Source organism: Vicugna pacos, chromosome 1 (genome assembly GCF_048564905.1).
Source record: "Vicugna pacos chromosome 1, VicPac4, whole genome shotgun sequence".
In the NCBI taxonomy this organism is placed as follows: domain Eukaryota; kingdom Metazoa; phylum Chordata; class Mammalia; order Artiodactyla; family Camelidae; genus Vicugna; species Vicugna pacos.
This window is the reverse complement of record NC_132987.1, coordinates 41374692-41399231: the sequence shown is the minus strand read 5'-3', so window position 1 is coordinate 41399231 and position 24540 is coordinate 41374692. Positions and strand designations below refer to the sequence as shown.

General features: G+C 37.4%; 1 protein-coding gene and 1 long non-coding RNA gene across 9 annotated transcripts in view; one reads left to right on the top strand and one right to left on the bottom strand.

Moving 5' to 3' along the window:
* Window positions 1-24540, top strand: part of MECOM (MDS1 and EVI1 complex locus) — a 587526-nt gene that overhangs the window by 295460 nt on the left and 267526 nt on the right. For all 8 annotated transcript variants that reach the window (XM_072960611.1, XM_072960650.1, XM_072960604.1 and 5 more), the window contains one exon: window positions 20168-20505. In XM_072960611.1, coding sequence (XP_072816712.1) covers window positions 20215-20505 — 291 coding nt within the window. In that variant the 5' untranslated portion in view covers window positions 20168-20214. The remainder of the gene's footprint in view (window positions 1-20167; window positions 20506-24540) is intronic.
* On the bottom strand, window positions 3491-23932 carry LOC140696239 (uncharacterized). The gene is made up of 3 exons (XR_012072395.1): window positions 23728-23932; window positions 7292-7397; window positions 3491-3569 (listed from the first exon to the last, which is right to left on the bottom strand). It is a non-coding gene; the product is annotated as an uncharacterized lncRNA (long non-coding RNA).

Sequence of the window (24540 nt, the reverse complement as noted above, 5' to 3'; positions counted from 1 at the left end):
TGGGTACTGTGTTTTATTTGCACAGTTTCCTTTTCTACTGGACTGTGGTTCTTTGCGGCCAGGAATGAGGTCCGTCATTTGGGCTTCTAGAGTGCAAACTCAGTGTCTGTGTGGCCCATAGCCGATTTTTAAGTGCATTTCAAATGAGCAAACTGTAACTGGTCAAAGGGAGTCTTGGAGACGGTTTAGTCTTAACCCAAAGGAACAGTGCTTAGTTGGGGAGAATTTCAGAAATGTGAGCAGGTTGGGTCAGGAAAGTATTTTTGGGGGTGGGAGACCCAGCTTCAGACAGGCCTTGGTCTACCACCTCCACAGGAGCTCAGGGGAGGGAGTGCGTGGGCATCACGTGTTGTCTGGGGTTTGGCAGAGTGGAGACATCAGTGCTGATGGTACCCAGATCCCCACACTTAACAGCAGACCCCATAGGTTATTAAAGCTGAGAGCCTATCTGGGAAGATTAGGTGGAGGAAGTGCTTTAGCCACGGAGCAAACAGGCAGTCGCTTGATTAGTGCCTCAGACATGGTATGGCACTGTGGTGTTGGGTTTCCCTCCGAACCATTACCAGGATATTTGAGATCTGGAGCTTCGGTTCTAACCTGACCTTGCATTTGATTTCTGAATCTGTACGTTAGAAATGGGCCTTGCTTGCTTCTCTCAAACTGCATTTCCCAGCAGTGAGTTTTATAGCCTTGGTTTTTGGATGTTTGCAAGGGAGGTTGAGAATTCACCCATATGGTGTTTGTTTGGATGGGGTATCCTAAATAGCTCCTTGTACTGGGATAACACGGTAGCAAATATATCTTTAGAGTAATGTGTTTTAAATCAAAAGGGCTCCATATTTTCCCCTGTGTTCAAATGTGACATTCTTGATCATTCCAGACCCACCTGTCTGAGAACACAGGAATCAAAAACAGGAGTCACTCTCAAATTTCACCTCTATTTAATCCATCACAGGAACATACTGGCTTTTCACTGTATATATATAAAAAACCGCACTACGACATTTAAACAAAGTGACACAGATCATCAGCAGATCAACCGGGAATGACGGCTCAATCAAACAAATGTATGTTGAGAATTTCCACAGGGCAGCTCTTGCAGCAGCCAAGCCAAATTTGTTTAGTATACATGAGTTAGCTGCTTAGGAACATTCGCTATGCTGCATGCCAGATGATGACTTCTTTACGTAAACATCCATTTAGCAGCATATACCCATCCATGAAAGTGTTGGCGTGATTTTGATCTATTCTCTTGGACTCCTGAAATTATGACTTCATTCCACTGGCCGCCAAGTACCAAACCCACACATGCACCATTTAGGATTAAAAAAAAAAAGAGATGGGCAAGCTATACACTTATTTCAAAATGTAATATAACCATCCAGAAGGTAGGAGAAACTCCATAAAATTGACAGGCCATTTCACTTTTCTGACAAGCAATAAAGCAAGCATCATTAAAATGGATGTCAAATTACAGGGCAGGGAAGCAGCAGGGAAAATACTTACCTTGTTCTTGGTATTTGAAATAGAATGTGGCATATTTATCCTACCTCCGTCTAAACTTGGAGGCATTCCTTTTTGAGGTAGAGGGTTGGGGGGCTCATTTATTAAATTAGAATTTCAGAATCAGATCCCATAAGTAAGAACACTTGGGTTCTTCAGAAAAGGGCATTTTAAAATTTGTCTTATTAATTCTTATATTTGAACACTGTACTTATTTTTTTTAAAGTATCACTTCAAGAATAGAAGACTTTATTGAGCAGTCCTTAAGCCCAGAACAAAAGAACCAAGTGTTTATTAAAAAAACACAGAAACAAACCCCAAAATTGTCTGGTAGAATTTTCAAACTCCATGCTTACTCTCCCTGGCTATTGTGAAATCCAGCTTGTGTTGTGCAAGGTCAGCTCAATGCTCTCGTTTATTAAGCAAAAGCCTCTCTTTCTGATTCTTTTCAGCAAGGGAATTCTCAATTTAGGGGGGTATTTTTGAACAGAAATCTTGAGAATTCCCTTTTTGGGACCGAGGGGTAATTGTCTGAAATTTGTTGGAAGAGATCATTGTTTCCAAACTTTAACCTCCTCAGAAGAGCACTTGGCAACCATCACTTGCTTGAGCAAGTATTCTAAACAATCAATAGTTTAGAAATCCTCTGAAAAATACCTCTTTTCCAGAGGTGGCAGTGACTTCTGTGGATAACAGCTTTCTTTAAAATCTGCTTAAGATTCAGAGCTGAGTGAGCTACAAAGCACAGGTTTTAAAAATGAAACTTATCATAATTAGCATTTTCTAAAGTTGGTTTGATTTGAAAGTGAACATCTACTATCTTCACAGCACTGGAGGGAGGATCTAAAGATAATTGAGACATAGCACTTGCCCTCAAGTAGCTGAAAATCAAAACGGGGAAACAGACATGAAAACAACTAGCTATAACAGCAGCCGGGTATGTAACAGAGGAATATATTCTGATGTACATTTTATATTCTCTGGGATCCAAAAAGGAAGGAGCTCACTCTGGTTGGGGAGGTGGAGGATGTGTAGATTGGGAACCCTGAGCAGATGAGATGACATCTAAACTGGATCGGCAAGAGTCTCAGTGCATAAATCTCTGTGAGGCCTTCCCTATCTAAAGTAGTCACTGATCCCCATGTTTCTGTTTCATTTTCTCCACAGCCCCTAAGACTCTCTCAGGTTCTCCGTCTATGTATTGGTCCCTTTCTCCTGCTCTCCACCAGATTATAAGGTTCTCGAGATCAGGGGCATTGCTGGTTTTGCTCACTGCTCCATCCCTAGCTCTCAGAACAAGGGTAAGCCCTCACTAGGGAGCAGCATGATGGAGAGTGAGGGAAGGGCATTTGAGATCAGAAGGTTGTCAAGGAAAACAACACAGAGTAACCAAATTCTACAGGATATTCACAGACATGAAATAAATCATTGTGGCTAGATTAAAGGATGTAAAAGCATAAGCTGGGCAAATTGGTTATGACCAATCATGAAAGAACTTTCTGAGCTCTCCCTGACCAATCTTTGAAAAGAAAACAGATGCGCTCTGACTCCCCGAGGTCGTTCTAAAATGAATGTCAGTCTTGACCCAGGGTATAACTTTCTTGGCAGAATGATATACCTTCAGCAGCATATACTTATCCATGAAAACAACTGTATTATATGTTCTTCAATCACTTTATCCAAGTTTTAAAATGGGATAGAGGGAATTTTTACTTTTTAAAATTATTAATGTGTCCCCAAATGTGGATAAATTGGAGGCCATCATTAAATCCATAGAGAAAACACTGATGTAAATGTACAAAGAGCTTTAGTGACTTGAGTTTGGGACAGAATAATCTCAGGGCAAGTGGGGATTTGTTGTAAACAAAAGATTTTGTTTAAATATAAATAAAAGATAAGAACAATAACCTTCCTGTTCCCACAAGTACATTTTGTATAGTCCCAAGAATACTGTTCATCAAAGCAGCTCCCAGGTAGTGGGATGAACCAGAAGCTTTCAAAGTGTTGATTGATCACTCTTTGCTAGCAGTTCACTAGGATTACACAGCCACTCCAAAATCAACAGCCTGGAAGAAAACGATACGAGGCTTGGAACAAAGGCTGGAATGTTAGGTTAGCAACTGCCTTACACTGCAGTAAATTGTCAATTAATATTCATAAATGTCTAGAGGCTTGATCTGGTCAGAGTACAGAATGAATTGCATATATGACAAATCAATTTCCTACCCTCAAAGGAACCCTGGCTACTTCTTACTTTTGCATAATAGAACTTTGAGAGAACTCCAGGTGGGTTTGCCTGTATTCTGACCTACTGAACACCTTAAAAGTCTTGGGAATGTTATCAGGGTAGTGTGATGTATGTACAGCCCGGGAGTACCTGTCTCCATCTTCATCCATCAGCTGAGACTTAGGAGGTGTTTTTGGAGGTTCACCAATTACTCTGCAGTAATGGAAGAACAGCAAGAAAGTTCTTCATGTTGTTTTATCATATTCTTTAATCTTTCAAGGCACATGTTCTTTTTGAAGTGTTGAAACGAGATGTTTGTGGGAGGAACTGAATTATCCTACCCAAGAGATAGGGAAAGAGATAAACTAATCTCATGGCTTTTTCTTCTCTACATTTTGGGCTAAAACCATGGAAAAAGTTTATCATTTCCCATTATCAAATACATTGCTCGCTGTTCTTTGGCCAATAATGCCTCTTTCAAATAAAAACCTTCCTCTGATCTTACTCAGGCCAGGTTGTTTCCTGCACCATCACAGAGAGTCCTGGCAGGGGAGTGTTCTGGAAGGAACTCATCTTTTTGTACTGTGTCAGTGACCACATTGATTTTTTTAAAAAGTATAGTCAGTTTCTGGTGTACAGCATAATGTCCCAGTCATGCATTTATATATGTGTATATATATATATTCATTTTCATATTCTTTTTCATTAAATGTTGTTACAAGATATTGAATATAGTTTCCTGTGCTATACAGAAGAAATTTGTTTTTTATCTTTTTTTATCTATAGTGGTTAACATTTTCAAATCTCAAACTACCAAATTTATCTCTTCCCACCCTCTTGCCCCAGTAACCAAAAGGTTGTTTATTATGTTTGTGAGTCTGTTTCTTTTGTAGATGAGTTCATTAGTGTCCTCTTCTTTCTTTTCTTTTCTTTTTTTTTTTTTTAGATTTCACATATGAGTGATATTGTATGGTATTTTTCTTTCTCTTTCTGGCTTACTTCACTTTGAATGACAATCTCCAGGTCCATCTGTGTTGCTGCAAATGGAATTATTTTATTCCTTTTTATCACTAAGTAGTATTCCACTGTAAAACTATACCACAACTTCCTTATCCAGTCATCTGTCGATGGACATTTAGGCTGCTTCCATGTCTTGGCTATTGTAAATAGTGCTGCTATGAACATTGGGGTGCATGTATCTTTTCAAATTAGAGTGCCCTCCAGATATATGCCCAAGAGTGGGATTGCTGAAATGAAAACATTGATCTTTCTTTACATTTGGTTTCACCAGTGTTTATTCAGAGATTTATTGATTGGGAAGTGGTACAGAATTAATTGTTCATGAACCATTTCATTACTTTTTGTTATCTGAATGCAGGTAGATGGACTTCTGGCATTCATAGCTTCCTCTAAAATTTACAGAAGATGCTCAAATGCATTATTTCTTCTGATTTTTATTAGATCAAGTTTGTGTCACAAGTGTTTTAAAAACCAGTGTTGTCTAATAGAAATATAAATGAGAGTCTTATATTAATTAAAAATTTTCTGATAGCCACATTAAGACAGGTAAAAAGAAACAGGGAGAATTAATTTTACTAAAATATCTTATCTAACCCATGCTATCCTAAATTGTATTATTTCAGTATGTAATCAATAAACAAAAATTATCAACTAGATGTTTTATAATTTTTGTACCAAGTTTTCAAAATCCAGTGTATATTTTTAAGCGTACAGCACATCTTAATTTGGAATAGTCACATTTCAAATGCTCACTTGTCACATGTGTCTAGTGGCTAACATATTGGGCAAGTATCAGATATGGATGAAGAAATTGAGGTTCAGATAGACTGACTTTCCCAGGGTCACATAACTAGTCACATGAACTAGAACACTATATGGTCTTCTGGTTTAAAAGGGAATTGGCTTGGGGTTTACAGTTTATCTGAATTTACTTGTGATATTGTGGGTTGAGGCGCTAGACTAGGAAGCTGGAGACATTATGAAGAATGATCCCATCATATAAATAAGGCTTCTTTTTTGCTAGTTCTAGAAATGCCATAGAGTTCGTATTTTTCAAAATAAGCTCCAAATGAAATTTGGATGCAAAGCCTGACTTGAGGTAGCTGTTGTAGTCTCTGAACTCTTTGAAGGCTCATTTCTGTATTTATCCATTCCTATATTTATTCACTTAAGTATTTATTGAACATTTACTATGTGCCAGACACTATGCTTGGTGCTGCAGATACATCAGTGAACAAAGCAGATAGAGTCCCTATCCTGGGGAAACCTACATTCTATAACCTACAAAGTACAGCTGGTTCATAGCAGACGCTGCAATAAAAGCTGGCAGAATCAATTACTTGGTAATATTTGGTATTGGTTTACCGATGTCCCTTCCTGGAGGACTCAGTAAAAATTTTGAGGAAAGGATAGAGATATGGTTTACCCATACAGAATCTTTTTGTTTGTCTATTTTCATTCTTTTAATAACAAATCTATTTGAAGAGGCTGCAATGTAAGGAAGACATGGGACAAACTTGAACTGATTCCATTAAAATTCATCTATTAGCACCTTAAGCATTTGGAATGTGTGTGTGTGTGTGTGTGTGTGTGTGTGTGTGTATAAGCATGTGTAGATTCAGCATACACTTTCTTTTCCTTCAGTGGGTCATTTTTACTGTATCCTTCAACAGACTGAGGGCACAATTTGTGTGATGCCTTTTGCACATTTATCTGAGACTTTCTCAGTTTAGAGAAGGAAAAAAAGGTACTACCACTACTTCAAGTACAATTGGTTTGTTTTGTCTGACATTTTTTAGTCATCAAATACAGATCAAATTATTATTATGACTAGAACATTTTACTGAGGGGATTTCCACAGTAAATTAGCACCATGCTCCCTGCCCTCATCACCTTATAGTCCAGAAGAATCCTGGTGGAGGTGTGCTTTAATAACCTTTCCTACTTCGGCTCACCAGAATTTGGGGTGCACCAGTTGCCTGGTCCTCTTATGACTTGCCACATATTTACACAAAGTTATTGTTTGTTCCTTTTTTATATGTGTTCTGACTTGATGTAAATAATGCTGGGTTTGGGAAGAATTTATAATGCAGTTCTTTTCTACCTGGAAGAAAGAAAGTCTGCTCAGCATTTTTTTTTTTTAGCTGTATTTTCATTTGACCCTTTTAAGCTGGCTAAACTTTGAAGAAAAATGCAGATATACTCTACTGTTTGAAATGGTGTGGAGATTTAGGAGTGTTAATTTAAAAATTCATAAATCCTTTGCACTATGCAAATTAATGACCTGTACCTTTTTTTCCAGGTGACTTATTTTGACTTAACTATGTCCAAATAAATGTGTTTATTTAGGAGAGCTCAATGCTACCCAAAGCTGACATATTAAGCATCTTCTATGGCTCATAATATGTACGAGAGATGTGGACCACCCTCTGTTTTCTCATTATGCCAAATAATGGAAAGTGGAAATCACTCTAATCCTTTCTTCTGTGTCTGCTGTACCTCTGCAAATATGATAAACTCAATCCAATTAAAAGTCATTACCTCTCCAAGGCTCAGCCGCAGTCTATAACCTTTTGTTTCACAATCCTCTTGATTATCTGATTTCATCACAGGTAGAAGTTTTAGCCATCTTCCACTTCAGTTTTCTCTTAAAAAACAGGAAAATCGCTTTTAGTGTTGATTATTGTAGTTCTTGTTTTCTGTACCATTCACTTGACTCTATTCAATGCAGCTTTATAGTATAGAAGTTCATTCATCCTGGGCATTTGTCTTATCTCCCTGACTAGTTTGTAAATCCTTTGAAATCAGCGATTTCACTTTATTCTTTTTTGTGACCTCTCCATGGTGCTTTGCACATAGACATCTTGTTGACTAAATGATTAATGGTTTGTGGCATATATTGGATCATAGTTGCTAAGATTTAATAGTGGTGATGAGTATTAAAAAGTTGAGTGAGGTAGATATAGTAAGACAGCAACAAGAGCAACAAAAATGACAAAAATGAAAACAATACACGGCTTGTTAACTTATTGTGTTATTATTTTATGTGCTTCTCTCCTGCCCCCAGTGGACTTTCTTAACATCATATACTTTTGATAGAATTATAACATTTCCAATTTTTCCTCTCAAGCAGTCATAGTTTATGTAGGTTTACATGGATTGATCCACAATATATCTGAATCAGCAAGCATCTTAGATGTTTAGAAGAGTAAACTGATACCTTCCTGGTTTCTTTAGCTCTAAGATTCTGCAATGCTATGAAAAGTGGATATTTCAATCACTTATTTCATCAATTAAGCATTATGATGTGAAAAGATTTTATTTAACTTAACTGTATTTAATAACTCAACTACTGACAGTTATATTTAATAGCTATAATGTATTAAAATCAGTTTTTTAAAGAAGATTTATTGAATTAAATCCATTACATGTTCAGCAAAAGCATAAAACAGAATCAGTGAGATTTTGCTAATTCTGGAGAATAACACCCGGATCTAAGGAGGAGTCATTTTACATAATGTTGATATAAATAGGCAGCACACTATTTGATGTATGTACTAAAAAACATGAAGTTACAAATGTTGGCATTCCTTTTTTTATGAAGCACTTTGATAAATAGATTCTTTTTTGAGATTTTTTTTCTTTTACCACATAAATATAGCTCCCAAAATTTAGTTTGCTACTTTTGCTTTTGGCTAAGTTTCTTTGATTATCATAGGTATATGTGGGTATTATTTGGGAAAGGACTGTTATCTGTTGAGTAGTGTGGGACACCAGAAAATGGTGGCACCACCATTTTCTCTGACAACTCTTGCTTTAGACTGGAGGCTCCAGGGTGATCTGGCCAGTCTCTACTCTGAATACAGCACTGTTCTGAGGTCAACCAGAACTATCTCTGGTCTGTTGGGCACAAATTTCAATTCAAACTGGATGATAAATGTTGTGGTTTGGGCCATTTATAGGCTGGTGGGAGTTTCACTGGCATCACAGCAGTCCCACCTGGTTCACAGTAGAGCTTTTATTCAGTGGAGAAGACCAAGCAGAAATACAGTTTTACTAGTTACATGACAGGGAAACCATCCACTTCTCCGTGGTTTTCTCTTGGCTTATTTTGTAATGGAAATGTGGGCAATGCTGTTTTAGAACCTGTTGGTTTCATCATTTTATGAGTTATTTAGAAGTGGTGAGAGTAAATCATCCCTATTTTGATCCTTATGTTACTGTGAAGAACCTGTTGATACTTAGAAATAAATGTGAATGACAACTGCATTTCCACCAAGAACTGAAATAAGAGTTTTATCCTTTTTTCCCATTTTTAAATTGAGGTATACATGACATATAACAGTAAGTTAATTTCAGGTATACTAATTTGCTATTTGTATATTTTCAAAATGGTCACCACAGTAAGTCTAGCTAATAGTGTCATCATACATAATTATACTCTTTTTTGTAATGAGAACTTTTATGATTTACTCTCCTAGTAACTTTCAAATATGCAATAGAGTATTCTTTACTATAGTCACCATACTGTACATTATATTGCCATGACTTAACTTATTTTATAACTGAAAGTCTGTGCCTTTGACTCCCTTCACCCATTTCACCTACTTCTGTAAGACTGGCATACCCAACTGCAGTTACTTATATGCAACTCTTCATAATCATCATTCTTCCTAACCTCATCTGAGATCTTATTTTATTGCATTATCATATACCTGTTACCATCTCTGTATTCACTATTAAATTCTAAGCCTCTGGAGGTCAGAAATTTGACCTTATTCAAGTCTATACCTAGCCATAGCAACTCTCACACTTCCAGGTACAACACAGTGCCAAGTCAATGTTTTGGAATGGGTAAATGAAAAGTAGCATCTTGGGCAAAGACGATCACCCCACCACTTCAATCATCTAATTCTTTTTTTAATGCTAGAAAAAAATTTAAATCTGGTACTATTGTAGTCTATCTAACCTCAAAATTTCAATTGGAATATGCAATTGAAACATTCACACAAAACTGGTAAGGTCTGGGATATCTGTTTAATCCTTCACTTTCCTAGTCTGGAGCCCACCAAAGATTTTGAAAGTCAAATGTATATTTATTCCACAGAGGAAACTATATCAACCAGCGCAAAAGTTTACTGGCACTAGCTGGTGATATAATGGGTAGTTTAAATCCTGCTAACTGCAAATAATTTTTCAACAGTGTTTATGATTGTGGTAGAGTTTAGTGAGGCAGAAGTACAGATAACATAAATATTTCAACAAAAGCCGATTGTACTGGAGCCATAAATAAATTAGACCCAGTTTGTAAATAAATTTAGTTTTTGCCAGCAAACATTTATAATCCTCTCTTGCCACAAACGATAGTAATTTATATAGAAGAGGTCCTGAATGCCTTTCTTTAAAAGTCAGTTCTCATTAGGAGGCAGTGCCTGGTGCCCATCAAGTGTCTTAGGCTGTGTGACTCAATTAGACATGAAGGATACTATACAGACCACCTAATGCTACTAGTTATTGTACATGTTGATAATGACAATTTCCAGAGACCATACATAGTTTGGTAGTCTATGAAGTTGTCATATTATATCATTCCCTTAAATACCTAGCTTGTGTTACCACTTAGCAATGTTGAAACTACCCCCTCTCAAACCGTAAGTGCTATTTAGTATATGTATACACATATGCATGGCACATCTGTTCATATTTTTCTGAAAACCTTTTTTATCAAAGTGTATAATGTTTTCTCAAATTAAAAAAAAAAAACCCTTCCTTGATGTTTTTCAATGACATTCCATCCATCCCCATGGTTCTGAATGACTTTATGTTTAATATGATGTAGTGTTGGGAAACTCAATGTGGGGGCCTTTAGAGCTGGAAATGGGGGCAGAAAATTGTACTCCTTGGAACCATCTTAACTTCTTTTACACTGAAGATACTGTATTTGCCATAGGGCCAGAGCCCAAGCTGAAATCAGCCAAATCAAGGAACTTTCCCCACAGAATTGCTTTAAGAGCAGAAATCATTGTTGTCTTTGTCACCAAGGCTTGTAAGAAAAAGGACCATTGTTCATTTTCAAATAAAACCTAATATGACACTAACAAAATTTCCTTCTTTTGCGCACTCTCTGCTCCATATTAAACTAAGAGGTATGGTTAGGTTAGAGTTCTATTGCTCGTTCACATTCCTTTTTATCGGCAAGCCATTGCTACAACTCCCTCTTCTGCCAGACATGCATAATTATTTTCTTTTCTTTATGTAGGACTCCTGGCTATAAGAAAGCTCTTCTGTTTGGTAGCAAGAGGAAGGGTCTGCATCAAGTCTGCTGTGAGAATGAATTTGAACTTACATTTACCCTGTTTATTCAGTTCTCCTGCATACCTGTCTTTGTTTATTAAATGTTAGAAAGTGGAAGGCAATCTCATTTACTTTTTGATCTTCATCTTTTGGGGTTGTTTTGAATATTTTTACCCAGTTTAGATTAGAATTCAGTCTCCTTGCTACAAAATATCCCCCCACCCCCGCCACTGCCCCGCCTTCCTTTAACTTGTAACTCCTGAGTTTTGGTCTGTCTTTTGGAGGCAAGAAGGAGATCTGCCAAAAGCCACCAAGCCACACTTAGGTAATTATAATAAACAAGTTGGGGCTCTCATTTCACATGCAGAGCTGCATGAAACAGAGCTGTGGTCAAAGGGATCCCAGTTGCTCCTCCATTAGCAAGAGCACATTAATGCACCCTCATGCTCCCCCTCCCCCCCTTTAAACACTTTTTTTCTTAAAGGAAGCAAATCAGGTCACTCTTTAGCATGTGAAGGGCTGCAGCTTTCTTCTGAAACCACCATCAACAACATAAACAAATTAGAGGTAGTGAACCACACATTCTGCCCACATGTAAACCACAGTCCTCACCAGAGGGCAGTCTACTTAATGTGAGAATAACAGCCCAGTTTTATAAGCCTCTACTGGGAATAAATTCCAGTTTCACTGGTTAGAACCAAGTTAGGCAGCCAGAGTACAGTCTCTCCTAGGTTACATGTTGGGAGAGACCAAACCAATTCTCACAGTGTCTTTCCAGGAAATACATTTTATAAGCTTCGAGTACGCCAGACTTGGACCATCCTTTGGTTCTCATTATGTAGAACTGGGATTGCTTGAGTGGAATGGACCTGAGGCTTAACTTGTCCAATGTGCTTATTTTAGGGATATTGAAACAGAGACCCCCCCAAACTGCAGCTCTCAGGCTCTGACTCCCAAAGGTCACTCTGGGTATTGGAGACATGTTGCTGAGTTCAGACTTCCATGTCAGGGCTGGTGCCACTCCTGCTTTTCCTGAGTGCCAATGGCGTGGTTTACAGTCCCCCCACTTGACCCATATGGGAGTTATAAAATATTCCCTATACCTTCCTGATGCTGATATGCTTCCTTTCCTGACAATGGTTAGTCCTCAGCTAATGTGTCCAGCCCTAAACTAATGTGTTCCGTCATCAGTAAATTCCTGCCTGTGATAGTCTTTTCTTAAATACCTGTTTAAACAGTAATTTAGATAAGAGTGTCCCATTTGTGTGCAACAGGAAATGCCTGCCTTCTTTTAGATACGCTGGCAAATAATTACTGTAGATATGGCTTGAATACTGAAAGGCTGTACTCTGGTCATTTCAGACTGCCTGAGGAGTAACCACCCAGTCTGCTCCGACATAATTTCAAGACATTTCTGCTTTACTCTAAATGAATCTGAAGGAAAATCACTTTGGGGATATAAAAAGCTTATGAGAAAAGCCATCAGGTCAAAGGTTGCCGAAAGTCTCTTAAAATTTGTCTTGCTAAAGGAGAGTCAAGGCACATAGTTATAATGGAAAAGAAACACTATCTGATATGTGATGAGTCTGTTCTTCCCTGGTCATTCCAGTGGGTATTGGTGATCACGTCTCCCTTAACAACAGAATAAGCCAAACATTAACCAGGTCGTGTTTTTCCTTGGAGTAGTATTCACAGAGCTTTAATGTCTTTATTTTAGCTGTTTTAGATTCTGTAAATAGACACCAAAGGGCTTCACTGGTACCTCTACTATGAGTTTTCTAATAATTTCTTTCCATAATCCTTCTTAAAAAGCTTAGTTCCATTTCTGACAAGGAACTTTTGGAAGCGGCCAAACCCAGTTCACAAGGGCTCAGAAGCTCCTAGTTTAATTCATAAACCATACTTGTTCAGTGAAATGTCTGTGAAATTCTTAGGAGAGTGGAGAAACTCTTAACCAGATTAAAAAACCCCAGGACCAGCAAGAGGCATGCCACAGTCCTGTGAGAAAGAGAAATGCATGCCCATTGATTTGGTCCTTGACTTTCAACTCATATGGTACTTTTTGCCATCTTCCTCACTTGCCTCTCAACACTTCCATTCTTTTGGGGTCTTTTTGATAGCCCATAAATAAAGTACTTTTAGGAAACACTGGGGGGGGGGGAGTTCCATAAGGAGGAAGTGGAATATGCTGGTACAAGGAAGCAGCAAATACTAGAGGTGCAAGGAAGCTTAGAAGTTCATTTAAAAAAATTCCATGTGCCAAGCCATGTTGATACATTACTTCACAAAAACAATGGTCTCTAGAGACGTGGATTTATAAATGCACTCCGGTGTCAACAGATTCTGCGGAGGTCTATTTTCTTCTCACCCCACTCCGGAGGCAGCACATTTTGAAGACCACGTCCATCAGCAGCCTCCATCCTATGAGATGTCTCTATTTTCTCAGCCTGTACCCCTGGACCTTGACGACGGTCCTTCAAAGCTAGCTCATGTCAGTTTTCTGGAAATTCATTTTCCTTGCTTTTACTAGTTTCCCTTCTTCCTTTCATTGGGATCTTAAATTTCATGATCTTGGGGCCATTCTCACAGAATATTCTGCTGGCCAGTTCATAGCCTCCTTCTTTGTTCTGTTTGTGCATCTGGCACTACTTGGGCTCCACCCTTTCCCCAAGCCCGGCGCGCGTTTATACATTGTGTTGCTGGTTGCAGAAGAGCTGGCTCCTGAGGTCTTCTGCTTTCTCACCGAACAGGCTGCAGTAACCGCTCTGGAATTGTCCTAACAAGGGAAGAAGAGCACGTCCGTTTGGAATTTTGGAAGGAAATTGATGTCTTCCCCCTCCCTCCCCCGCCCCGCTATTAGCAGGCACCGACTCATGGCCTCGTGTTCATGTGCTCACGTCCTACCGGGAGGTCCCTGGTGGGGCTCTGAGGTTTGGCAGCGCCGCCTCTCCTCGCGGACCTGGGCATGCATCCGCCGCTCTTAGCCACGTGTAATCCTTCCTGTCTGCTCACAAGTTGGGCACAGAGTACTGGTGCTTGGGCCCACCCTCTTCTTTAGTAGCAATTAACCTTTACTACAGAGCTTCCTTTGAAGTTTGCTCATGTTTTTATTACAAAACTGCAATGAGGAACATAATGGGGGGAAATGTCTAAATTTCTGAGTTACCTAATCTGTTCAATTCCCTCGCTGGGCTCCTCCTGGCAGTTGTTTCATGTAGTTATGATCTCAACCAGTCTGCCTGAGATTTCAAACCATGTTTCTGTCTCAGCCTATTTTTAAGATTAGTGAGCTATTACACACGCGTGTGTGCATACACACTACAGATGCACACTGATGTGGCTATTGTATGCATATGTGTGTACAGCTGAATCTATGGAACTGATTTCTTATTTAATGTCTATGGAAATGTCTATGATTTCTTGTTTAATGTCTTACTTTATAGTCAAACTATGCATATATGCTTTTAATGTTAATATTAAAACCTATTTAGCTGCTAAACATTTTCTATCAATGAACTCATGTGAAGAGTAGAGAGGAAAATTATTTATGTTAATATCACCAATGATAACGCTGAGTGATAAGTATTATGATGGGTACTGAATGCTATTAATGGTGAAACTTAGGATTTTGAATGGCATCTGCCTGGAAGATTTGCAGTTAAACTAGGCAGAGAGGCCAAGTGAAACAAATGGTGAGTTATATAAAACTCACAAAAAGAGAAGGTGTTTTAGGCCAGTCTTGCAAATAAGAACCAAAGAATTATGAGTGAAATGGCGTTTTTTTTTTTTTTTCCCAGCCTGCCGTTCACAGGAGCTCAAATAAATGCAATCATTTTTCTCTGCTTTTCACTCAGCAGTAAATCATTGGTAATCCATGACTGGTAGAAAAGCAACTATGAAACTCAAAGAAAATACAAGACAATCTTTTTTTTTTTTTCCTTAGGATGGGTAAGGACTTTATAAGAAAAATGTAAAAATCACAAAGGAAAAATAAATTTCATTTCATACAAGTTAAAAATTTTATACAACAAAAACCCCATTAAAAAAACAAATGATAAATGATCTACCAGGGAAAGTAGCAAAAACTATATCAAAGGGCCCATTTCTTTATCATTAATAAGGCAGACCAGTAAAAGCCCAGTAAAACTGGACAAAAATAATGAATAATTTGTAAAAGAAGAAATAGGAATGGCAAAGAAAAATATTTAGTCTTAGTAATCACTGAGTGTGAATTAAAACAACAATAGATGTATATTGTATATATTCCATTGTATTAATAAATTTTAAAAACAAGACACAATAATAAATATCAGTATGTTGCTAGGGGTATAAGATGGTATATACCTCTGAGAACTAATCTGTCAATCCTCACGTAATACTCTTACAGGCATCTAACCTAAGGAAATTAAAGTGGATGAATATAAATATTTATATGAAAGAATGTTCATTTCAGTGGTATTTATGGTATCAGAAAATTAGAAGCAACATAAATAAATACTATAGAAATAGTTCACTTTATTGTGGATTTATATTACAGAGTACTCTGCAGTAAGTAAATATAGTTTAGTATTTTTAAAAACATCAGGAAGTGTTCATAATAAGGTATAAGGTGAAAACACAAAACTGTTCATGTAGTAGGGCCACAATTTGGAAAAAACCCAACAAACTCTAAAGCATATCTTTAAAGAAAAAAAAGAAAGCAGGTTGCCCAAGAGTTAAAGGGAAGACCGGATTTGAACACCTGGGTTCTGGTCTCAGCTGACTTTGGATATACCGGTTAGCATCCGAGTATCAGGTTACACCTTTGCAAAATGGAGGATTATTCTTCTCATCATAGGTTTCTCGCTGGATTGTGAGAAAGTATAGATACATCTGTGGAAGTTACTATTATCAGTATTATTTTGCAATTTCCTCTTTGCAGATTCTGATATATTTTCAAAATGCAACTCTCCTCAAGTGGAAACCTTACATTAGTTATTCAAAGAGTCACAGAAATAAGTACAGTCTGGCCCAAGTGTGGCCTCTTGCTTGGTCTCCGGGGATATTAGAACGCTTAAAAGTTGAGTTGCAGCAGTTGATTTCCAAGAGTATTTCCCGAGTCATTTGCCTCAAATCCAACAATAAGCTTGTCTTTCTGTCCCCATTCAGTTAATGACACACCTAAAGGATGCATAAAGCAAATTCCAGTAGCAGGCAGCTCCACTCCAAGGAGTTACAAGGGTTATTTATCTTTATGGGAACACTGATGTATATAGCACTTCTTACCTGATACTTACCTATTGTAAATGTGCCCAATCTGTCAGTATGATAGCTAAGCAATGCTTTAATTAACTATAGTTATTGCTCAAGAAAAAGATCAGACAATTTTTCCCCAATAACAGAGATTTAATGGAGATATGATAATTGAGGCAGTTTGTCATTTAGATGAAATGTTTTAGCAGCTTTTTGGATAGTTCTTGAATAATGTACATGGGGGCATGAGTTTACTTTGGTTTATGCAAATATTCAGTGCAGTGTGATAAACTGCATTTGCTGTTGAAAATTTCATAACACTAGATTACATTGAAATGTTGTTGCCTGTTTTGATATGTAAAACTCAGCAGTTTTATATTTCCATTTTTTGTCACCACAGCCCTTTTTAGATTTAATTCAGGTGATGCTAGATTAAAAGTGAGTTGAAAACAAATTACCTGAGGTTGAATATACATTTACTGGCTGCATGTGGATGAATAGGACTGTGAGTCTTTCTGGTGGACTTGCTTGTCCTGTAGAAGTTGTTCTTTAGGTTTAATTGGAATTTTTTGCCATAGTAAGCAGACCTGCATTCAGGTTTTAAATTCAAATTCTTCTGTGCAGCAGCCTGGGCGCACATGTGTATTTTGTCTCCACAGGAACTGAAATCCAAACGCACTCACTTAAAAATTACGCATTGGGAAAGTTTGTGTGTAACTCAAAGGTCATGGGGTCAGCTATGCCAGTGGGAGGGCCCAGATGTGTTTGTCTCTATCCTTTTTTAAGATTTGAGATCACTTTGATGGAACTGACAGTATGACTAATTTAACTCTTTGAGGAAATAGGGGAAATTTTACTGACCTTTAATGGATAATTATTGGAGGAAATAGTTCTATTCATTTGTATGCATTTTTGTTCTCTGCTGCTTAAATGGGTAAGTCTATAGATTATACAGTGTCTTCCAATTTTTAGCACTTTTCAAAAAAACCAAAATCTTTACAATGGGTGATAAATCCCTTTAAGAACCTGTAAAGTAACTCTACATTTGCAGTAGTTAAATGTTACAGTCCTAGAGAGATGTCTTTATATGTTTCTAGCTGTATCGAGAGTGCCAGTGAACTTTTGGCTCTCAGTTTGAAGTGCAAAATCTTCCTGAAGAATAAAATTAGATAGATTTTATTAAGGGTGTTTGGACCCTAAAGTATACTTCTCTAGTAGTATTTCTTTGGGACATTATTAAAATTGTTTCTTTTGATATTGGGTTTGGAGAAAAGTTTGTAACCTGTAGTGTTCCATTTCTATGGGTTTAAAGGTGCTTTTCAGGATCAAAATAATTTCCTATATTTGGTAGAAAAATATTGGCTTGGTTTAATAGTTCAATAAAATTATATGTTAGGTGAATTATATATTTGACAAATATTTATTAAGCCCCTTTTTGCAGATCATTTGGAGAATTTCTGAGAAGTGTGAATTCTGAGTCAAAGGACTATTTCCTAGTTTGAAATAGAAGAATCATTCATAGAAAATTCTAAGTAGCAATGTGCAGCATTATTTGATTATCAGAGTGAGGGAGGAAATTATGTAAAAATTCAAAGAAAGGGGATACTTATGTTAAATGGGATGACAAAGAGATAAATTACGAGATGACATGGAGAATGACCTGAAGTTGGATGGGCAAGGGGGCAGAGAGAGGATAGCTGGGCAGGAAGAACCACAGAGGAAATGCTCACTGAGCTCAGAAGACAGGGATAAGCTTATTCTGACCTGGGGGCTCCTACTGAGGCATGCTGAGAATAAGCGAGAAAGGGAAAATGGTTTTCAAATGGGAGCGATTTTTATTCCAAGCCCAAGAACTTTAGATTTTACTTGTGGACGCTGGGAATTGTTGGAGGCTCTTGCACAGGAAAGTTGACATGCTAGGAAAATGAACTCAGTAACATTTTACAGGCTCAGTGTAGAGGGATACTGGAGAGAGGGTGGAAGTCTGGAGACCCATTTAAAGGACTGTTAGAAAATTCAGAAAGGAAAATATGGTCTAAAAGAATGGGATGAAGGTAAAAATCTTTCAAGAAGAAGGGACAGCATTTAATAACTGAATATATTGAGGATGAAGGAGAGAAAATGCCAATGTTATTTTAGAACCTTGTACATGGGGTAACTAGGGGAAAAATATTTTTAATGGAAATGGGGAAGTGGACAAGGGACTCAATTTGAGGGTGGATGATAGTGTGCAAGATTTTGGATATGCTGAACTTGAATTATAATGAGCTTTTTATGTTGAGATCAGATGTCTCATAGGAATAAGGCTGAGTCCTGGAGTTTGGTTCTATGCTTGGTTTAAATGGCATTATTCATTGTTTGAATCAAGAACCAAGCTCTTCATTAGAAAGATACTTTTGCGTGTAGAATCACTTTGCATTTCACAAAATTTTAAGAAGAATCATACTTGATGGACATTTGTTAGTAGGTGCAGTAGTTAATTTCCATAATGAATCAGAGAAGGAACTGGGGGTAGAACTCAGGTTTTTTACCTTCTAGCCCAATAAACAATCTTGGAAGATTTTAATAATCCATAGAACTGGAAGGTTGGTGGGATCTTAAAGGTCATTTAGTCTGGTTATCAACTTGAAGCTACAATTCCTCTTAATTCATGGCTATCTAGGCTATATAAGAGCCCCTATGCTGGGGAACTTAAAGTAACTCATCTACATTTGGATGGTTCTGATTGAAATTTGTCTTCTTGAAATTTTAACCCATTTTTCTTAGTTCCCCCACTTGAAGGTCTGTAAACTGAACAAATTAGGTATGACTCAGTCTGTGATCCCAGTGAAAACATGCATTTATTTGCTTTAAGATAATTAAAATCCCCTTCAACTGGTGGGAAATTCAAGGTCAGTTATTTTTTGTTATGCATCTTCCCACCCCCAAATTTTATAAAGATCTTAAGGCTGATGTAGTGTGGTCCTTTACTTCAGGTGTGGGAGCTGTGCTGCTCTGGGGAGCCCTTAGAGTGCCAGCGTCTGGACTTCTAGTTATTCCACCCTGCCCTTCCCTGAAAGGTCTTGCCACCCCCCCCCCCCCCGGGGCACTGCTCCATGCAGAGGCCCTCTGATCACTAAAATTTTTCAATCTGGAGGAAACATACTTTTTGGTGCACCTGAAGACAACATCTTCTCTTTTTCTCCTCTGGAAAAAATTTACTTAATTTCTTCAATGACTTTAACTTTTACAAATGCCCAGAGGAATCACTAGCATCATGTAAATTTAACTCTCTATTCTGCATAAGTTACTGAGGCGAGGAAATACCAGGGGCTTGGTGATGTGTTTGAAATGGGAAAGGGAAAACAGAGAAAGAACAAACATAAATGAATATTCCGATATAACCCTACCATATGAATTTAAGCCTTGTTGCGCATGGCAGCCTTTGGAATCTTTGATGACTCTCTGACTCTCCTACAACGTAGTCCAAGAGATCTTTGTATGATATAACTTTGCAAGACCTTGTATAATGCTATCAATTCCCTATCGGGCATGGTTTGCAGGGTTGTAGGCTCACGTATGTTTACTTCTTATCTCTACTTTATTCATAATAATAATTAAGTTGCTGATTGTTTCCCAGCTGGATAATAGACTGAGCTGACCCGTGAGAGTACTGACGGTTAAAGATAGCTCATTTGATTTATGGATTCACCACAGATAAATCAAAGAGGCAATAATCCCTCCCCACTCCTTCATCTGTGAATAAGAGAGATTTTAATGCAGGCCTATTTTAACAATGGTCTCCCCTATTTTGTCTTTAAAGAACAACAACATTGCGAGGTGAATATTGAGATATGGAATTCTGTCTCTTCCAGATTAGCAGGAATTTATGAAGTTATTCTTTATTCACAGGTAATGAGTGTGTATATGGCAGCTACCCTGAAATTCCTTTGGAAGAAATGCCAGATGCAGATGGAGTAGCCAGCACTCTTTCCCTCAGTATTCAAGAGCCATGCTCTCCAGCCACGTCCAGCGAAGCATTCACTCCGAAGGAGGGCTCTCCTTACAAAGCCCCCATCTACATCCCTGATGATATCCCCATTCCCGCGGAGTTTGAGCTTCGAGAGTCAAATATGCCTGGAGCAGGACTAGGAATATGGACCAAAAGGAAAATTGAAGCAGGTGAAAAGTTTGGGCCTTATGTGGGAGAGCAGAGGTCAAACCTGAAAGACCCCAGTTATGGATGGGAGGTAAGAATATATTTTAATATATTTTTATATATTATGATGTGTAATGAAGAGATTACTTTTTAAAATGTCCATGAGATAAGCAAATCCATTTATTTGCTGCAAAATGTCTTCAGATAGATTTTTAAGGGTGAATCTCCCTCACAATTTCACGGCTTGGTAGAAACAAAGTATTGCTTAAAAGTGTGGCCGGAGAGAAAGGAACTCAACTGATGAGTCAAAGAGTAGTATCAAGTTGAAAACATCCAAAGGAAACAAATACAGTTTTTTAATTAATATGACTGTCTCTACAGTATGTGGCACAAGCAAACAAAAGTCATCCTATGACATTTATTGTATTTTATCTTTTCTTTTTTTGGGAGGTGGGGCTTGGAAGATTGGAGGAAATATTTGTTTTCTCCCTTTTGTGGCTTTGAGTTAATTTGGTTTTACTTTCTTTCTACATGTTTATTTTGCTCTGTGTTCCTCTGATATATTTTGCCCCTCTTGTGATAATCCTGCTTTGATTCTACACGTTTCCAGAATGTGTGTACTGTGCTGAGTCCTGTGATGATTCTTTATATTCAAATTGATTTAATGAGTAATTCACACAGAAAGATGACAACAAAAACAATATGAAAATCAGTCGCTAGTTTCAGCCATTCTTTTCACACACCCCCATCTGGAAATATGTAAGAGTGAGTAGTTATGGTCTGATTACAAAATCTGAACAAATTTTATTTCAACAAGGACAGGTAATTATGTTATTCTTTGAGTTTATAATTTTTATATAAATTCAGTATATATATTTCCCATTTATTTTTATAACTTGAAAACTTTTGTGGTTAAATCACAGCGTCATAATTTCTGGAATATCTGATCTATATCTGAGAAATTTGTAGGCAATTTCTATATGGGCAAGAAAGTGTTTTTTGGAGATGTGATTGGCCTTTGGTTTCACAGTATTTCAGTTAGACAGAAATCAGACAAACTAGATTTATTTTGGTATGTTCTCTTAATATTTATGATCATTAATAGAATATCTGGTTAGCTTTTAAAATAGAAATAAATATGCAGTGCCTTCAGGACTTAATTTCAATTTTTTGTCCCTTTGCTTCATATGCTTCCCCTTATGAAATCTGCTCAAAATGTCATAATAAAAATAATCCTTGTTCAAATTCTGAAATGCTAAAAGTTAAGATCTGGATTTGACCTAATTACAAGTGAGAAATCCTTCCTTAGTTTTATTCTTAGCCACAACTCCGATGAAGTTGCAGTTTAGCTACATTGCCTCAAGACGTGTCTATTGATAAGAAATTTTAAAAAAATCACTGTAGCATTAACTGATATGTGAGTTGAATACGTTTTAAACCAAATACGTACAAACTTTACGTCATTATTGTTCACCTTAAAATAATGGCTATAAACATTCTACTAATAAGTAACTCATTAAACTTTTATTGCAAAATCTCTAGAGTTAAACAGCAAGTGCAGTCCTGCTCAAGATTATCCAGAAGCCTTGGAATAAACCAAGACTTAATAATGAAATCATTTTGCAATTACAGGGTTAGTAAATGCCGTTCTGTGCCTCTTTAAACAGGATACCTGTAGATTCAAGGATGAACCTGGGGATAGTTCTGCATTTAGAGGAAATTTAAACATAATTCATTTTTTTGTCCTTGGAGTAAAATGTCTTCAGTATATACCTGGGCAAATGCTTACCTTGAGAAGTATAAAATAATTATTTTCATTCTGTCAAAACTGAGTTGTACTGCTTGGAGTTCAAGATAACTTTATAAATAGGCTAAAGATCACCCATTTCCTCTCTCTTCTTCAGGAATTCAGTTGATGGTCAATTCAGTGATTTTCTTCAGCATTTTAATGGTCACCCTTGCTTTTGAGAGTGTGGACTGTCTGCTCTAGATGCCACAGAAAGGGCTTTTTTGGTGTGATATTGGCAAACTTGTTCTCCATGGAGGAACAGTTCAGTTCTTGACTTTGGTGGGTTTTTTTTAAGTCTTACCCTAGTTAATACAAAATCCAATTATGAATAACAAAGGCACTTGCACAAAGTCATCTTACCCACTCTCATGTGCTCTTTTTAATTGTTCTCCTGTCGTATTTGCCCTCTACTGTAGCTGACTCCTCTGCTGTTTGATTGGACAAGTAGTTGTGATTAACTAGTTTGGCTTCTCTTTTTGATACTCCTTCATTTTTAAAAATGGTGAGTTGAATGAGAAAAAGAAGCCTCTTAGGCCAAAGAGAATAAATATGAACGGGGGAAATCCAGATTCAGCAAATTCTTGAGTGCCTTCTATGCATCAGATTCTGTGCTAAAAGTTTCCTTGACAGAAACCCAGCCTATCAATAACTGAACAAAGCCTTCCTATCTCCTGTACCATCCTTTTTCTTTTCTCCCTCCAAAGCTCCCCTCCTTGTGCATTTCCTGTATAATAAATTGCATTACCATCTATCCAGTTGTTTGAGCTAGAAAAGCAGATCATCTTTGACTCTACTGTCTTTTCCCATGCCAACCCTCTCTGATTTATAGTTCCTATATTCTATTAAGCCTCCATTCTCTACACACACTGGTCTCCCTACCTGGGAAATCTCTTCCTTCCCATCCTTAGCAAATTTCTATTCACTCCTCAAGTTCTCTTCTTCCATGACACCATCCCCGACCTTTCTAGTCACAATTCAGTCCTGCTGAAATTCTGTCCCACCATAGCACCAGGTAGATTCATACTAAAGAACATAAAACATTGTGCAATGTCCAAATTATTTGTCTAGTTTCCCCAGTAGAGCAAAATTTCCAGGAGAGCTGGCATTAGCTGTAGCCTCTAAGTACAGTATCTTGCTTGGGTTCTATCTGTGGTGCCTGTGGTGTCATCTAATGCTAAGGACTTAACCTGAAATACTTAGACTGGATTAGTCAGCTCAGGCTGCTGTAACAATAAGCTGTAGACTGGGTGGCTTAAACAACAGAAATTTATTTGCTCACAATTCTGGAGGCTAGAGGTGTGAGAGCAAAGTTTCAGCTGATTTTGTTTCTGGCAAGAACTTTTCTCCTGGTGTGCAGATGCTGCCTCCTTGCTATGTCTTCACATGGCCATTCCTAGGTGTGTGTACAAGCACTGAGAAAGGTGAGAGAAGGCAAGTGCTCTCTGGTGTCCTTCCTTCTTATAAGAACACTAATCTTATTGGATCAGGGCCCCACCCTTATGACCTCCATTAAACCTTATTTACCTCCTAAAGGCCCTGTCTCCAAATATAGTCACATTAGAAGTTAGATCTTCAACATACAGATTTGGTGGTCACTCAAACATTCAGTCCATTACACAGACATTTAACAAATAATTGTTCAATAACGGAATGAGTAAAAGAATAAATGGAAGGAAGAATGAATAGATATAGGATTATGTTACTCTGAAAGAGATGGCAAGGACTGAAGGCTGAGATAAGTCCATGGAAAAAGCTAGAATCTGGATTTTAGAATATGGAATGAAGTCTTAACTCTATGCGATTCTAGGGAAACTACTCAAAGTCAATTGCTTCTAGCATTTTTATTTGACCAATGGGCTGATAATAATTGCCACACATCATTAGTTGTTATATAATTATAATTAAGTAAAGAGATATGGGGGTCTCTTCAAAGAAAGTTTTTAAAAGAGAAAGATCAAAGATAGTATTGTAATTAGGGCCCACCTTTATGAATCCTATTTAAATAATTTTTTAAAAGTTGAATATATTTCTCAAACAGGGCACTTTTGAAAAGTCATTTAAGCTTGTATTTTAGAGAAATAAGATATTTTTTAAAATATGGTTTACAGATCAGAATATACAGTTAGGTAAAATTAAGCCATGGACATCAAAAACATCATTTGTATGATTTCTCCCAAACCAGTATTGATATGATAAAGAAAAACTTTAGAAATAATATTAGAGTTCAGCAGTGATTTCCACCTTGCAAAGGCGTATGACTTGTCTCAAACAGAAAGATGTTCAAAGACTGGGGAGTGCTTGATTGTCTCTAGGACCTGAAAGTAATCAATGATTGAA